Source organism: Danio rerio, chromosome 5 (assembly GCF_052040795.2).
Source record: "Danio rerio strain M-AB ecotype USA chromosome 5, GRCz13ab, whole genome shotgun sequence".
In the NCBI taxonomy this organism is placed as follows: domain Eukaryota; kingdom Metazoa; phylum Chordata; class Actinopteri; order Cypriniformes; family Danionidae; genus Danio; species Danio rerio.
Window position 1 is genome coordinate 71,323,125 of NC_141025.1, and position 18,824 is coordinate 71,341,948.

At 37.3% G+C, this 18,824-nt stretch overlaps 1 protein-coding gene across 4 annotated transcripts in view; it reads right to left on the bottom strand.

Annotated features, from left to right (window-relative positions):
- The window catches only part of pappab (pregnancy-associated plasma protein A, pappalysin 1b), a 252,025-nt gene that overhangs the window by 112,641 nt on the left and 120,560 nt on the right, over positions 1–18,824 (bottom strand). For all 4 annotated transcript variants that reach the window (XM_087251119.2, XM_087251118.2, XM_087251117.1 and 1 more), the window contains 1 exon segment: positions 14,825–15,326. In XM_087251119.2, the coding sequence (XP_087107245.1) occupies positions 14,825–15,326 (502 nt within the window).

An 18,824-nucleotide genomic window follows, 5' to 3' on the forward strand; every position in this document is an offset into this window, starting at 1 on the left:
CTACAGAGCACTAAACACTCTACACATCACATAAGCCATACGCGCAATACTATAGCCCTCGTCAGTATGTGAAGAGAGCCTGCATCTCACCGTGCGTGTGATCATCCTGGTTAGTGGGAGCAGCTCTCTAACCCAAAGCTGAAATCTACCCGCATTTGGCGGTAGTTAATGTCAAGCCCTGCCTGTAAGCCTAAAAGGAAGCCCTACATTAACAGTGTCCGAAAGTGGCGTTGACTTCTCTGGGCTAGGAGGCATTTCAGGTGGACCATCACACAGTGGAAATGTGCACTGTGGTCAGATGAATCAGTATTTCTGCTATTATCTGGGAGAAATGGACGCTGTGTGTGCATAACTACCCTAACTTGCCTAATTAACCTAAATAGCTAAGCCTTTAAGTAGCACTTTAAGCTGAATAAAAACAATCTTTCCGTTTAACAAAAGTTTGAGGGGTATACAGGGAGGGCTAATAATTCAGGAGGGTAAATACAACTGTATGTGACCTAAGCTAAAAATAAAATAAAAAAAATAATATAAATAAAACCCCACACCGATTCTCAATCAGCTCCATCACGAGGTTCTAAAACCCCAAAAGCTGGTCCAGCTGCAGACGTCCCAAACAGTCAAATATGGGTCAGAGAGAACTCAGTGGTGTGAGAACCGTCCAGTGCCAGAGGACACTTTGCTAGAACTGCATGCAGAGTCTGAGCCAACCCCCAAAAGGCAGGAGCTGGAAGATCTTGGCCCGCGATGTGGTCTTGTGGCTGTGTTTTTTTAAGACATGTTTGTTGTGGAGAGGCAGAGCAAAAGCTAAAAGAGTTCTGCTGCTATCCTTAACAGCCACAGTGACTCCTGAGGTAGACCGTTGGCTCGAGGTAAAGATATTTTGCCCCCGTCGAATCGAGCAAGTATCAATTTAGCCATCAATGTCTCGCGGTTACGTTACGAATTTTTGCGGCGAGGCTGTTTGTTTGTAAAATCATAATCATTTATTTGAGAAACTGAAGCTTTTTTTGCAGCACTAAAATGCTCTTCTTAAAAATAAACATGCAAATATAATGCTTTATACAGTTGAAGACAAAATTGTTCACCCTCCTATGAAATTTGTATTTTTTTCTAAAGATTTTTCTAAGTGATGTTTAACGGAGGGATATTTTTTTCAACAAATGTTCATATAATAATTTTTATAATTAATTTTTAATAACTTGATTCGTTAGTCTTTGCTATGATGACAAACTATTTGACTAGTTATTTTGAAAGATACTAGTATTCAGCTTAAAGAGTGATTTAAATACTTAACTAGGTTAATTAAGTTAATTATGTTAATTAACGCCAAACAAAATAACGTTATATGTTATATGTAATTATTATAGCTTAGTCCAAAGTACAATTTTAGTTCGATTTTAAGTCAATCTAAACTAATTCATTTATTCAACCCAGGCTCATTCTGAAAACTTACCACTATAGACATTTCTGAAGAGCGCCAAATAAGTCCCAGGAGGTACGGTGTTTTTTTGCAAATCCACCAGAGGGCGCTGTGTACACTTTTTGAGAACTCAAATTTCCCTCGCGAGTGCCAGTCACACCTGCTGTTCCTGCGTAAATGCACCAAAGGCCGCTGTTGACTGACTGACTGACTGACTCACCCTTCTCCTTCCCTAAACCCAACCAATAGTGTTTTCAAAAGCACTGATTGACCAGCGCCAACCCACATCCTTAAATCTACCCGACCATTTTAAAAAGCAATCCAGAAAAAAAAAGTCCTCACCTGATTTTTACCACGTTTTTACCACATTCTCACCCTGTTATTTACTTGTTTATTTTATTTTTCGGCTTCTTTTTTTGTCTTACCCGCTTTTTGAAACCGTTCTTCGTTGGACTTGTACCCCGTCGTCATGGTCAGCTTGTCTCAAGTCTCAAATCCGCTGACGAATGTGTTGTGGAGGTAAGCGGTTAGCTCAGGGGTCACCAATCTCGGTCCTGGAGGGCCGGTGTCCCTGCAGGTTGTAGCTCCTACTTGCCTTAACACACCTGCCTGGATGTTTCAAGTATACCTAGCAAGTCCTTGATTAGCTTGTTCAGGTGTGTTTTATTAGGGTTGGAGCTAAAATCTGCAGGACACCGGCCCTCCAGGAACAAGTTTGGTGACCACTGGGTTAGCTGGTAGCGCCAAAAGGAACAGCGTCTTATCGCCCCGTAACGTTCGTTTTTAAAGCTGAAATGCAGCCATACCTATTTCTGGCTACATAATTCGCGATCTCCAGAAATGTATATAGGGGATATTTTCACAATGATCCTATGTTGACAATATTTTGCCTTTGAGTCAATGTATTTTTTCAACATAGGCTCATTCTGAAAACGTAGCCCTATGTACATTTCTGGAGATCGCGAATTATGTATTCCTGAATTCCTTTTTGCGCCTATCAGCTGACCGCTTATCTCCATATGGATGCTTTTCCGCTCTTACCAGTTTTCCCAGTAGCTAGTCATGTACATCAGCTGACTTGAGATGCAGAGAGGAGTTGAAGAGTCCAGTGAAGATTGGTTCCAAAAAGAGGGTAAGATAAAACAGAATAGACAAGTAATATAAACACCTAAATAATAGGTTGAGAATGTGGTAAAATCAGAAAATGTGGTAAAAATTAGGCGAGGGCTTTTCTTTTTCTAAATTGTTTTTGAAAACACTATCGGTTGTGTTTAGGGAAGGAGAAGGTTGATCGATCGGACAGTCAGCTGACTGCAGCCTCTGGTGGATTTACATTAGAACAGCAGGTGTGAATGGCACATACAAGAGAAATTTGAGATTTTAAAAAGCGTACACAGCGGCCTCTTGTGGATTGGCAAAAACAGCAAAAAAACGTAGCTCCTGGGACGTATTTGGCGCTCTCCAGAATGTATATAAAGGTTTTAGATTGAGCCTGAGATGATTTTGTTTTACTTTGGGCAGAATAAATATTTTGGTTAATATTAAAATACCTTTTTAATTTTTTATTTTCAAGTCAAAACTATAATTTGAGGGTATTTTATTATATATAACAAATTATTGTATTTTTTTTTTAGGTTTGTTCAACGCAAGATTATATTTTAATCTAAGGTTAAAAAAGATGAAAGATAAAGTAATTAATATATTTAGTCTCTCTATATTAAACAACATTTTAACTTTTTTGCAAATGTAATTTTTTTTTTCTTGACCACAATAAATATTTTTTATTTCGATTAAATTAAATTGTGTAGTTTGAACTAAAGTTAAATAACACTTTGAGCTAATAATAGCTTTAAAAATTACAATAATTTTTTTAAGTTGGTTCAAAGTGTCATTTTTTTTCAGAATAGGGTGGAAATCGACACTAATAAAATACAAATTTAACAGGTAACTTAAAAAATAGTATGAATAATACTTATAATACATATAATTACTGTTTTTACATTACTGTGATGATGGTTGAGCTTATAGAACCCTAGGATAGACGCTAATAAAATACAATTTAATAGGTAATTTAATAAATCATATGAATAATACTGGGTATAATTACGATTTTTACATTACTGTGATGATGGTTAAGCTTATAGAACCCTAGGATAGACGATAATAAAATACTATTTAATGTGTTAGTTAATCAATTATATAAATAATGTTTGTTAACTTCCAGTCACAGCTGTATCCCTTCTAGCAACAACCTCTGAATATAAAGAAACTGAATCTCAAACAGTGTCATCCATCACAGCGCAGTCTTGTTGTTGTATTTTCTGGCGATAACGACATTTTCAAGCCTCTGTGCTGGAATGTGTGGTAGCTCGTGACATCATGGCTATTCCCGTGCGGGACACCCTGCGGTACTGTGGGAAAACACAGCCACTACGAGCCCTTCACTCTTAAGTCAACAGAGCAGGAGAGTTAAACACTGACAGTGTTCAGGAAGCAAACAGGCAGTTCAGTAAGATAGTAACCAGACACTACAACAGCTAAAACTGCATGGTAAAAGCATCAGCAGTTTCACAAACTCAAATCATAATGGCGTAATTTCTATCAACACTTGTAAGTTTGGTTCTATCCAGAGATCCCTTTTATTCCTAAATTTCAATTTACTGTAGGTTAATGTCATTCAAAGGACATTCAAACAATATTTTTACATCCAAGATGTAAAAAAGGAAAAACATTTAACCCACTCACACTTTTATGTTAGATTTTTTATGTAATGAATAAAGTTTGATTATTAAAAATATTTTAATTATATATTTCTTTCGATTTTTAATGTTTATAATTGATGATTGTTATTGTTTGATGATGATTATTTTTTACCATTATTATTATTATTATTATTTTATTAGATAAATTTGTTTCTGTGGGAGTCTGATATTCTGACTTTTTGTCTCATAAAAGTTACAAAAAAACCAAATATAAATAAATGAATCAATAAAAATTTGTGGTGAGTCATTAAAACAAAATAAATAAATGGTAATAATAATAATAATAATAATAATAATAAACATTAATAAACATTAATAAAAATAATAATTAATAATAATAATAATAATAATAATATTATTATTATTATTAATAATAATAATAATAATAATAATAATAATAATAAATCATTAATAAACAATAAAATTAAACAAATAAATCATTAAATGAATAACGACAATAACAAAACAAAATTATAAATAATTAAAAACTAAATAATACTAATAATAAAAAATAATAACAAGAAGAAATCAGTAATAAATAAATAAATAAATAAATAAGAGTCATTTCTTTATTTCTAAAATAAAAAAAACTAATAAAAATAAATAAATAAATAAATATTTATTACAAAATAAAATAAATAATCATAATTATAATAATAAATAACAAAACTAAATAACAACAACAACAACAATAATAATAATAATAATAATAATAATATTACAAAATGACAAAACTAAATATTAACAATAAAAAATCATTAATAACTAATAAAAGTTTAAAGTAATGATAGTAATGATGATGATAATAATAATAATAATAATAATTATTATTATAATACAATTATTATTATTAATAATAACAACAACAATAAATAACAAAACTAAATAACAATAATACATCATTATTAAATAATACAATAATTAATGATATAACAAAACAAAAACAAAATAAATAAATAAATAAATAAATAAATAAATAAATAAATAAATAAATAAATAAATAAATAAATAAATAAATAAATAAATAAATAAATAAATAAATAAATAAATAAATAAAGTTTGTGGTGAGTCATTCCTTTAAATATATAGTAGATCTGAAATGAGAATACTAAACATTTCTTTTACCAGGCTAAGAAAAGAAATGAGAATGCTCTCTAGCATTTATCACATATACAATAAAATTGGGGAATTTTTTACTGCAATGTTGTCTGCACTTCAACACAGCTGGACTTTAAAACAAACTATGCAGTAAATGTGAGATTCATGAGTCCTTGGTGTCTGGTCTTGTAATTGAGCTCTATAGAGGAGCACACTCATCCTCACAGAAGCCAGTCTTTCTGAAGGTGCTCCTCTCTTTCAGCCCAGATGCTGGAAAAATCACAGTACAGTATTCACTCTATACCTTCAAAAGAAATAAAAGAGATGCGTCTCGTGAAGCAAAGCCTTCTGTGCAGCTGCTCACGGCTTCAAGAACGATGATCGAGAAACGTAATTGCTTCAAAGGAATGGAAATAATTTGTCGTTTAAAATCAAAATCAGAGTTCACATGGCTAAATAAAACAACAACATAACCTCAATCGTATAATTTACCAAACCACAGATGTTTGGTCCCACCACAACTCAACCCAAGAGATCCATCAAGGGCTGCTTTATGAATGAAAGAGAAGCTGCTGGAAGCCACCACAGACGAGCTGCAGACAAAAACGGGGAATTCGTGCAATGCTGACCTTCAACTAAGACACAATCTCTGCAGATTACTACAGAAAAACAAAACGAAACAGATGGCGAACAAAAGATATGTGGGGAAAATCTTCACAGTGAGCTGTTCTGCCATGACTTTTCAACAGAAACTAAGCGACTGAGTGATGTACCTGCTAACATAATTGAGAAAATAGTGTAAAAGTTTCTTACTGTAAAAAGTGATTATTTATTTTACTTTAATTGTAGTATTTTTTTTTTTTGCCTGAATAGCGACAAGTTGACTTTACTTAATAAGTGGGTAAACCCGTTCCCTTAAAAGTGACAAGTTGACTTTACTTAAAAAGTGAGTAAACCCGTTCCCTTTAAAGCGACAAGTTGACTTTACCTAAAAAGTGGGTAAACCCGCTCCCTTAAAAGTGACAAGTTGACTTTACTTAATAAGTGGGTAAACCCGCTCCCTTTAAAGCGACAAGTTGACTTTAGTTAATAAGTGGGTAAACCCGTTCCCTTTAAAGCGACAAGTTGACTTTACTTAAAAAGTGGGTAAACCCGCTCCCTTTAAAGCGACAAGTTGACTTTACTTAAAAAGTGAGTAAACCCGTTCCCTTTAAAAGCGACAAGTTGACTTTACTTAATAAAGTGGGTGAACCCGCTCCCTTAAAAGCGACAAGTTGACTTTACTTAATAAGTGGGTAAACCCGTTGCCTTAAAAGCGACAAGTTGACTTTACTTAAAAAGTGGGTAAACCCGTTCCTTTAAAAACGACAAGTTGACTTTACTTAAAAAGTGGGTAAACCCGCTCCCTTAAAAGCGACAAGTTGACTTTACTTAATAAGTGGGTAAACCCGTTCCTTTAAAGCGACAAGTTGACATTACTTAATAAGTGGGTAAACCCGCTCCCTTAAAAGCGACAAGTTGACTTTACTTAATAAGTGGGTAAACCCGCTCCCTTAAAAGCGACAAGTTGACTTTACTTAAAAAGTGGGTAAACCCACTCCCTTTAAAAGCGACAAGTTGACTTTAGTTAAAAAGTGAGTAAACCTGTTCCTTTAAAAGCGACAAGTTGACTTTACTTAAAAAGTGGGTAAACCCGCTCCCTTAAAAGCGACAAGTTGAATTTAGTTAAAAAGTGAGTAAACCCGTTCCTTTAAAAGCGACAAGTTGACTTTAGTTAAAAAGTAAGTAAACCCGCTCCCTAAAAGTGACAAGTTGACTTTACTTAAAAAGTGACAAAACCCATTCCCTAAAAAGTGACAAGTTGACTTTACTTAATAAAGTAAGTAAAAAGTTCAAAAAAGTCTCCAGCAACTGTGATGCCATCATTTCAATATGGACAATAATCTCTGAGGAATATTTCCATTATCTTGCTGAATCTATGCTACAAAGGATTAAGGCAGTTCTGAAGGCAAAAGGGGGTCCAACCCGATATTAGTAAGGTGTACCTAATAAAATGGCCAGTGAGTGTATAAATGCTATAAGCCTAAAACATAAATATGAATGGATCATCCAATAGTTTGTGTCTGGTTACTACTCTTACTTTATTTTCCTTTTGTCTTTTTTATTTTCCAAAACAATGATACTGCAAAGTAAAGTGCTGTATTGTATATAAAACTGTAACATACTAATATTAGAATCTAAAAGAATCGACTAATTTGACTAAACATTTAAATACACATCAAATTTGGTGCTCAAGAAACAATTCTAGGGCGAGAAAACAATGACATCACTGCTATTTTTGTCTCAACAATGCATTAAAAAAGCACAAGATAAAACACATTCTTGTGCAAGTTTGCCTTGTTACTCTGTGACATAACCATATTGATGAATCTGCGAATGAAAACAGGGCTTGTGTGCAGTGATATGGATGTTTAATCAGTCTCCATACAGTATCGCAGCGATCTATAGTAGCTGAAGGGCCCTCATTAGAAAGCCTGCCTCTTTTAGCCAGCCGCTGCTCTGATTGGGGCTGCTTTCACTGGTCACAATGACTGATTGCCTGCCTCTACTGGAGCCCAGCTAGGCTCGCACCTGGAGGATGAAACGCCCGTTTAATTTTTGCACCACAAAACATTTTATGGCCCTTGTTTTCCTGGACGATATGAAAACGGCCGCTAGTCAATTGTCACACCGCGATGGAGTACCAAGACTGTGTGACCACCCACATAGAGGACAGAAAAAGAGAATGATAAATGCATTTAATGGATGACAGCAAGTGCAATGGGACACACAAACAGGAGAAATAACTGAGCAGAAGCAAGACTGGAGGAATCCCGGCTGGCACATCATAAGACATAAGCCAACAGACAACGTTATTTTGACGACCAATACAGACATCAAATGATGTTGAAATTTGGTTGATTTTAGGTTGTGTTGGAAAGTAACCAATATCCAACGTTGAGCCAAGGTTTTAAACCAACGTCATATTGATGTCAAATACAGACATTTATTTATCAGGTATGGCAACCAAAATCCAACATCTGAAAGATGTCATAGTGAGAACGCCACACAAAGTCAAGCTCTAACATCATTAGATGTTGATATTTTGTTGATTTTAGGTTGGATGTTGGACTGACGTTAGGTTTTGACGTCAATCTGATTCTTATTTCCAAACAAAATCCAACTTCTCTATGAGGTTGAGGTACAAGGTCAATCTGACGTCATGTTGATGCCCTGTGTCTGCTGGGTTCTGTCTCATTAAAGTATGTTGGTCCAATCATTTTAAACAACCCCAGTGCATGCTGAGGGTCAAGGAACCCAAAAGAACAACATCGTCTGAGAATAACAGAGATGAAATCCTAATATTTGATGTTTTAAATAATTACGAAAAAAGAAAATTCTGTTATTAATTACTCACCCTCATGTGGTCCAAACTCTTGAGACCTCCGTTCATCCTCAGAATAAGATTGTCAAAAGTATTTAGTTTGGTACAAATTGGTACTGAGGTTTTAAAAGGGTGGTCTGCTAGGATAACATATTTTAATCTTTAGTTAATAGCCCCTTTCACACACTGATACCGGTAAATATCTGGAAAATTTCCTGAACGACTTTACAGGTATATTCAAAAAAATGCTGTTCACACAGGCGAGGACGTAATGGAATTTTTCCAGAAAAGACCGTTAACACATCCATTCCAAAATACCGGTAAATTCTGACATCATTCACCACAAATGAGCTTTAAACGGCTGCGCTTGTATTTGTTAACATTTGACTACATTACAAACTCTGTGGATGATCAGTATTGTGAACAACTTCGATGAAAACAAATGAAGGATCACTTTCGCATGTCGAGATGTTCATAATATGTGTGTGTGCAGGCGCTCACAGGCTGTTTCGCAGGCACACGCAAAGCTTGAAGGTATACAAACAGCGGCTTATCATAAGCATCTTATCGATGATTAATTACACAGTTGGCATTTGGAAGAACATATAAACGTTTTCTGACAAACTTCTAGCAGCTAAATGCGTCTGGGAAAATATTCAAAGGCTTTTATTCTCATAAACCGCGCGGACGTAAATGCGTCTGACTGTTCTGATTGGCTAAAGCAGACGTCTCACGTTAGCACGTTCTAGACGTGCACGCGCTCTTTCCGGCAATCTTCCTTCTGCATTCACACAGCGCAGCATTCCGGCAAATTACCGGTAATGTTACCGGTAAAAAAGCCAGAACGAATTTACCGGTATTTTCAAAAAGGGCCTGTTCACACATACAACCTTTCCGAAAAATTGCCGGTAATTTTCCGGAAAGGTCTGTATGTGTGAAAGGGGCTTTTATGTAATGTAGATGTGTGAACATAAACAACATCTCTGAAAGTAATGTGCTCAAAGTTTAAGGGGAGACAGTTGCTGCGTTCCAATTCGCATACTTATACTACACCCTAAAAGTATGTAAATTTTTTTGTGAAGGAAAAGTTTATACTTTTAAGTGTGCAACAGAAGAGTATGCAAGCTTTGGGACATACTACTTCCTCTTTAACAGATCGTTGTGTTGCTTAGTTACGCCCCCTGTCAATCATCCACACACTATCCACATTTCTGTCATATTTAATTTCCTACCTTATTAGAGAAGCAGCAGCCTATTCATGAGTCTTTCATGCAGAGAAATCTCCACAGGTCTTTGGATAATTCTGCATTCAGACGTTCAGTATCAGTTCAGTATTGTTGTTGCAGATGAAATATAACACAGATGATGTGATTTAAATATTTTTTAGTTGGCCAGATATTGACTAACCGTCATTCAAACATCTTTACCGAAGACTCTTTACATGCGTCCATCATGTTCGTGGTTTATTTTCTCTTTTCACACACTTTAGTAGTTCTAATCGAATTTGTGTCCAATGCGCAATGTATTTTGGGCAATATCAGCGGTTAGAGTATGGACGCTTCTACGCTTTAATTTTTTACAGAAAAATAGCAAACCATCCGGGAACCTCTGGCATACTGCTTTCAACAAACTATAGTTTGGGACATACTAATTCTATTTTTAAATTCTATTTAGGACGGATAGTATGCGGATTGGGCTGCAGCAAGTGGCTTTTACAGAGTTAGCTTAGCAAAGCCTACAGCAAACAAAGTTTGGGGACTACAAAAAAATACATCCGAGTTAATGAAGTCATAAACCCTTCAGGTTACGCGCACACACGCCCTGTGCAGCGAAGAGATGTGGCCAGAAGAGATGTTATGTTATAGCAGAAAAAGCTAAAATGCCATCCAAACCTTGCTATTTTCACAGAGCTTGTTCTGTTTCTGTTTTTTGGGCTTCCATAGGACACGACACAAAGAGAGAAGTGCTTACAGTTTAGTTTAAATTATGTTCTAGAGAATTATAAAAAAGATAAAGCTCTAGCATTTGACAAAGGACAGCGTCCAGAATGTCTCCCGATTCAGTGCTGGATTCGGCTTAAAACTTCTCAAAGAAGGAGCTCCAACCATAACAGAAGAAGCTGTGGATTGTGAGCTGCAACATGTAAGTATTTTTATTTGGTAAAATTGTTCTATTACATACATAGTGTCAACCGCTAACTGTATGTTGTAGCAAGGATGTAAACAATAGGAAATGTAAATGTCCACAACCTTCACCAGCGCTGAAGTGTCTCTCAGCGGCCGCATAGAGATCTTGCGGGGGATCTGTTTCAGAAAATTACGACAGCATCTCTGGGGGCCCCAAAATAGGCCCTTAAAATAGTCCTAACACTCCCCCCCCCAGAGGAACATTGAACATTCTTTTATACAAAACCTCCTGAGATCCTTCAAATTCTATGTTCCAGCTAGGTCATGGGTAGGGCCAGTAGGAATCTGCGGACATTTTTTGCTATTTCTGCACAGAATTTTGCTAAAAATCTGAGGACCTATGCGGAATGATTTTGGGTGTTTCATAACGAAAACCTTAATATATGAAATAAAAAGTAATACCTTTTTAACTTGTAAAAGAACCAGCTGTTTATAATGCAAATCCAACTAGATCACTTTATTTGGTAAGCAAAGCAAGTCTCTCATATACAGTATCTACATATATCTCTCATATATCTACTCAAAGACAGAAAATATTACAAACTATACCGTAAATAAATCATATAAATATTTTCATATTAGTCAATGATAATTCTGAAATTAATTAAAAACTGAATAAATATAAATTTAGACACATTTACACAAGTAAATAAACAGAATTAATGATGGGCTAAAAATCGCGCACAGATTCCATATGGGCCTAGTCATGGGTATGGTAAAACCATAGAAGAACCTTAATACACTTTTCTGCTCACTGTGCAATTTTATAAGTTGATTTTAAAGTTTGTTTTGGATATTAGTCCTGACAAAACATTCAAACACAATCCATTACAAGAAATCCAGCATCGGCAGTCGGGCTTTCATTTTTGATCTCTAAGCATTTGATAGAATCCATGATCTGAACACAATGTCCAAGACGTCTGGCAGAATAATAGGCCCACGACATTAAAGATCTTGCAGAATATTTTAACTGTGGACACAGAGTTCTGTTTTCTCGCCGTGTGAACCACATTGTCTGGCAAACTAATATGCTGGAGCTTGCATTTGAATGCATGTTTTTAAGCCCTTCAAAGCAATTTTAAAAATATATTTATGATTATCCTTGGGGATTTTGCTAGATTTGCCACTCAATCTGTCCTCTTCACCTAACGCAGACCAATCAGGAAGATTTATAAAATCTCCATTTGATTTGAACTTCTAAATCAAGTGGTAGTAATGGAAATTTTCAATGCTTTAGCCTCTTGTTTTTTAACTTACAGCTACAGAAGATGCAGTCTCCATAGCACTGCACTCTGTATTCACACAAATGGACAATAAAAACATGTATGGACGAATGCCATTTGTTGACTTCAGCTTAACATTCAAAACTGTCCTACCCTCTAAGTCAATGATCAAACTTAGAGACCTGGATATCGACACGTCTCTCTGCAACTGGGGTATAGACTTTCTCACTAACAGACCTCAAAATGTTAGATCAGCCCACATCTGCTCCATCACACTCAACACTGTCGTACCACAGGGCTGCGTGCTGAGCCCCTTCCTCTACTCTCTTTTTACCATCAACTTTAGGCCTGTGAACAGATCCAACACCATCATCAAATTTGCAGATGACACCAGAGTGATTGGTCTAATCAGCAACAATGATGAGACATTCTGGCCACTTGGTGCACTGACAATAATCTGCTCCTCAACACCACCAAGACCAAGGAGCTCGTTGTGGACTTAAGGAAGGGCGAACAGGCACACATGATCCCATTCACATCGATGGGATGGCCGTTGAGACTGCCTCATACTTCAAGTTCTTGGGGACCCACACCTCAAAGGACCTTTCTTGGACCACCAACACCTCCAGCCTGGTCAAGAAGGCTTGCTGAACTTCTACCGCTGCACAATAGAAAGCATCCTGACCAACTGTGCCACAGTCTGGTATGGAAGCTGCTCTGTTGCTGAGCACAAGGCACTGGAGCGGGTGGTGAACACTGCTTAACGCAGCACAAAGACCAAACTGCCAGCCATAGAGGACATCCAGAACAAACACTGTCTGCGCCCAGCACGCAGTAGTCTTAAGGATTCCTCTCACCCTGCTCACTGACTTTTCTCTATCTATCTATCTATCTATCTATCTATCTATCTATCTATCTATCTATCTATCTATCTATCTATCTATCTATCTATCTATCTATCTATCTATCTATCTATCTATCTATCTATCTATCTATCTATCTATCTATCTATCTATCTATCTATCTATCTATCTATCTGTCAGCTCGTCTGTTTGTTTCTGCTACCATCAAAGAAGCAGAGGCTCTTCAAACGCTCTCCCACTGTTTTGTGGGCACTCAGTATTTATGAGTATCCCATCAAGTTAAACTGCCTGGGAGCACTTCGACACGAATCTCTCAGATGACAACAAGCTGGCTGTGAAATTCTTGGAGCTGACCTGAACCCCGAGCCCAGCAAGTAAAGGCCGTGTCTGAAGACCTCACACACAGCACAGAAGACATCCACACAACACCACATGGCAAAAACACAGAAAGCATCTGCTTTTACTTCATCAGCTTCTAGTTCCTTGAAATGTCTTCAGCAGTGCTTGTACCCTAAAAAATGTTTTTTTTTTTTAATGTTGGTTGTCATGTTGACTTTTTAAGGAAAATGCTTAGAGCCTTTTAAAAGTTCATAATTTTGATTACAGCACTGTAAATAATTTGAAATGGAGGGCCAAATAATTCCTCTCTAGGTGTTATAATCATCAAATTGATGCATATATACTCTATCTATCTATCTATCTATCTATCTATCTATCTATCTATCTATCTATCTATCTATCTATCTATCTATCTATCTATCTATCTATCTATCTATCTATCTATCTATCTATCTATCTATCTATCTATCTATGGTCAATCCATCCATCCATCTATCCATTCATCCATCCATCCATCCATCCATCCATCCATCTATGGTCCATCCATCCACACATCTGTCCATCAATCCATCCATCTACCTATCTATCTATGGTCAATCCATCCATCCGTCCATCCATTCATGCATCTATCTATGATCCATCCATCTGTTCATCTATCTATATTTGGTCAATCCATCCATCCATCCATCCATCCATCCATCCATCCATCCATTCGTCCATTCATCTATCTATCGTACATCCATCCATCCATCCCATCCATCCATCCATCCATCCATCCATCCATCCACCTATCCTTACATCCAGCCATTCATCCATCCATCCATCCATCCATCCATCTATCTATCTATGCATCCATCTACACATCTGTCCATCAATCCATCCATCCATCTACCTATCTATCTATGGTCAATCCATCCATCCGTCCATCCATTCATGCATCTATCTATGATCCATCCATCCATCTGTTCATCTATCTATATTTGGTCAATCCATCCATCCATCCATCCATCCATCCATCCATCCATCCGTCCATTCATCTATCTATCGTACATCCATCCATCTATTTATGTTCAATCCATCCATCCAGCCATCGGTCCATCTATCCATCCATCCATCCACCCATCCACCCATCCATCCATCCATCCATCTATCAATCTATCTATCTATCTATTGTCCGTACATCATCCATCCATTTATATATTCATCTATATATGGTCCATCCATCCATCCATCCATCCATCCATCCATCCATCCATCCATCCATCCATCCATCCATCCATCCATCCATCCATCCATCCATCCATCCATCTATCTATCTATCTATCTATCTATCTATCTATCTATCTATCTATCTATCTATCTATCTATCTATAAAAGGAAAGTCAGGTTTGGAGTAAATGACAGAGTTTAGGTGAACTATCCCTTGAAATATACCAAGTGTTTGAATCTTTGTCCACCTTCGTAATTATGGTAACATCACCATGTGATAAAACGTATAGCCCTTACCTGTCCTCATATCTCAAAGTGGGTTCCTGAATGATGATCCCATGTGGCGAGTGTGTGAATGGTGGCTGGCGAAGCAGTCTGTAGCGCAGAGGATGGCAGGAGCGGCACAGAGGATTATCAGGTTTTGAAGTCAGCAGAGTGGCGTCAATTTCCAGATGCTGCTCCATGGTGAAGAACTGCACGCCGTACACCTCCTCTTTCACATCCAGCTTCAGCGTTAACAGCGTGTCACAGAACACGTACTGAGGGCCCAGCGAGACGTTGTTACCGCTGAGGGTCAACAGAAGTATGTCTTGGATTGCAGGCAGTCCAGTGTCCTCCAGAGAGAAGAAGGTGACCCAGACAGAGAGGGAGTCTGGGAGCAGTGGATAGGCGAACTCCAGCTGGAGCATACAGCCCTGTGGAGGGCAGGACGCTGAACCCACACTACTGGAGTCCAGGCCCGCGTTAGGGCTCCATGTGCTGACGCTTGCTTCACAGGCCTGTTCTACATCTGGAGGACCTGAGAAGATGAGAGAGAGAGAAAATTAAATAGAGAATGGGAATGTGTCGTAACAGCGCAATGCATTCTGGGTATTTTGGACAACGCAGCCTGATTCCCATTGATGTCTATTGATATATTGTGTCATACAATCATCAACAATAAACTGTAGGTGCTCGTACTACAAATAATAAAGAAAAATCATATCTGGAATTTTTTCTCTTGCGGCAGCTCATTTATTTGATCCACGGCATGATGGCTCAGAGGTTAACACTGTCACCTCACAGCATGAAGGTCGCTGGTTTGAGTCCCAGCTCATCCATAATGCGCTATAAGTGAATTGGATGAACTAAACTGGCCGTAATGTATAAGTGTGTGTGTGTGAATGAGACGATATGGGTGTTTTCCAGTACTGCATTGTGTCTGAAAGGGCACCCGCTGCGTAAAACATATGCTGCATAAGTTGGTGGTTCATTCCGCTGTGGCGACCTCTGAGTCTAAGCCGAAGAAAAATGAATGAATGAATGAATGAATGAATGAATGATTGAATGAATGAATGAATGATTCCCAGAGATGGGTTGCGGCTGGAAGGGCATCCGCTGCGTAAAAACTTGCTGGATAAGTTGGCGGTTCATTGCTGTGGCGACCCTGATTTAATAAAGGGACAAAGCCGACAAGAAAATGAATGAATGAATGAATGAATGAATGAAAAAAACCTGAGCCAGTGTAATGTACTGTTATAATGAGTATTTACACTGTTAACAGGTTAAAAACTTTAGAACGCCAAACGATGAATCAAAGCTCAACACAAGTAGCTTTCCACAAGCTGAAGTAAATACTACAGTATGTAAAAAAGGCTGCACACAGTGTCATGGACAAGACAAAAACTAAACACCAATCATAAGATTACTGTACATTTGTAATAAAAAATAAGCAACATAAGGGGAAACAGTAAAACAAAAATAAATAAGTGAAGTTTCACAAACTAATTTCGAGAGGAGCATGTGATATGATTGACTCCAGCTGGTCTCTCATCTACACTCATTAGTTAGCCAATCAGATTAATCTAAACTCACTATAAGTAGCCCGGTTAAAATTACTCCCTTACCTTCGTTTTCCGAAGAAACCCCCCATCCACCCCATCTCCCCCTTTACTCCTTTACCACGGGAAGCTCTCGAGAACCACCTGATCTCGTACTCCCCTTACATGCTCATCGACCAGGCAAGAGCCCTGGGCTCAATTCTCTCCAAGCTCCGGGTTCTCTCCCGGGACAGCATGCCAAACCTGCTACTAGCCTCAAGCAATATCTAAGTGTGTACTGGAAACCTACAAAAAATGCCAGCTCACCAATTTTTGCAGTATTTTTGAAGACTTTTTTTCTTCCAAATTTTTACATTTATGTTTAGTGTAAAATCACATTACATGACTTTAGTAAAGGAAATTGCTGTCAACCAATTAACTGCAGTATTTTACCATAATTGCAATAAATGATTGCAGCGAAGCTCTAATAAGACTAATGGAAATGAAGAGGTATGTTGATATTGATATACCTCTATATATATATATATATATTTTTTTTTTTTATTTATTATTATTATTTTTTTAATTTGAGGGAACATTAGACTATTTAAATGTGAATTTGAAGCACAAATATCATACAATGATTTCTATCTGTATCATAAGTTTTGATAACTACCGCATAATAATACAAAAGTAAAAGATACATAGAATAGAAAAGATAATATGAATCATTGATCATCAGAAGCAGCCTTTCCACAAGCTAAATACTGAAAAATACATTCAAATACTTTAAAAAAAAAAGTGAAGAAATGCATTTTGAAGTGTGCCTAACACAGGTGAGTGGGCTTGACAAACCACCAGTCGAAACACAGTGCTCTTCAAAAAAAAAAAAAAAAAAAAAAAAACACTTCAACCTCTTTAATCTAGCACCTCATTCTCTGAGCACTATCAGTTCCTTTGTAACATCAGCACTTCTTATGTGTATTGCCTCTTGTTGAATCTCTATATGCCTCCTTGATTGTAAGTCCCTTTGGACAAACACGTCTGCTAAATTAGTACATGTAGAACATGTAAATAGCTATGTGAACAAAATGCAAGAAATTATGAGAACATTGTTTTTCTTTTTGCTAATTATACAAAGTCCATTGTTTCTACTTGCAAAGTCTGCATTTTTAGCATACTTCAAATGCCCTCTTAGATCTATTAAAATATTTCACCTTATCTAACAAGGGAATTTGCCGGCAACCAAATAATTGGTTTCACCAAAGCATTTTTTACCATGTTTCAACATCCATTTTTATTTCTTTGCAAGCTTGCCAGAGTATTTCAATGCGGTTGAAAACCTCAAATCTAAGTATGACTAATAGCAATACCCATGTTTTCTTTAGAAAGCACCGCTAATTATTTGCAGATGAGCATAAAAGACTGCAGAAACGGTCCTCAGTGATATCAGTTGCATTGAGTTTTGTTATTACATGTGATTATTGGGTTCTCGGATTAATGAATGACATTTCAAAAACAAACAGTTTCTAAGAGGGCCAAATGATGTTCTTCAGGATGATGGCAGGAGGTCATGGGGAGAATTCTGGCCCTGGGCCCAGTTTTTCCTTTTTAGAAACTGTCAAGAGGTCATTGTGAGGCAGCTGATGAGGAGGGGCCCACGGAGGGGAGAGGGAGGCCCTGCTGATGGGCTTCAACCAGACCTACAGCAGTGGCCCTGCTACTACAAGCTTTCTGCCGTGGTGAATTAAAGCTATTATACATTTATTTCACGATGGAGCATTAGTCCAGCCTTGCACAATAAAGTCAGCATGGATTAAAGTGGAAGTGAAGCAGTCAGTCAGGTTTACACTATTTCATTAGAATATATACAGTGCATCCGGAAAGTATTCATAGCGCTTCACTTTTTCCACATTATTTTATGTTACAGCCTTAGTCCAATATATATTTTCTTAAAATTCTACACATAATACCCCATGATGACAATGTTATTTTTTTTAATTGTTGCAAATGTATTAAAAATAAAAACCCTGAAAAATAACACATACAGAAGTATTCGCAGCCTTTGCTCATCACTTTGTTGGTGCACCTTTGGCAGCAATTACAGTCTCAATTCTTTTTGAATATGATGCCACAAGCTTGGCACACAAGTCTTTTGGAATTCTTGCCCATTCCCCTTTGCAGAATCAGGTTGGATGGGAGGCGACGGTGTGCTGCCATTTTCAGATCTCTCCAGAGATGTTCAATAGGATTCTGGGGTCTGGCTGGGCCACTCAAGGACATTCACCGAGTTGTTGTGAAGCCAATCCATTGATATTTTAGTGGTGTGCCTTGGGTCATTGTCCTGCTGGAAGATGAACCGTTGCTCCAGTCTGAGGTCAAGAGCACTCTGAAGCAGGTTTTCATACAGGATGTCTGTGTACATTGCTGCATTCATCTTCTCCTCTATCCTGACTGGTCTTCCAGTTCCTGCTGCTGAAAAACATCCTCACAGTATG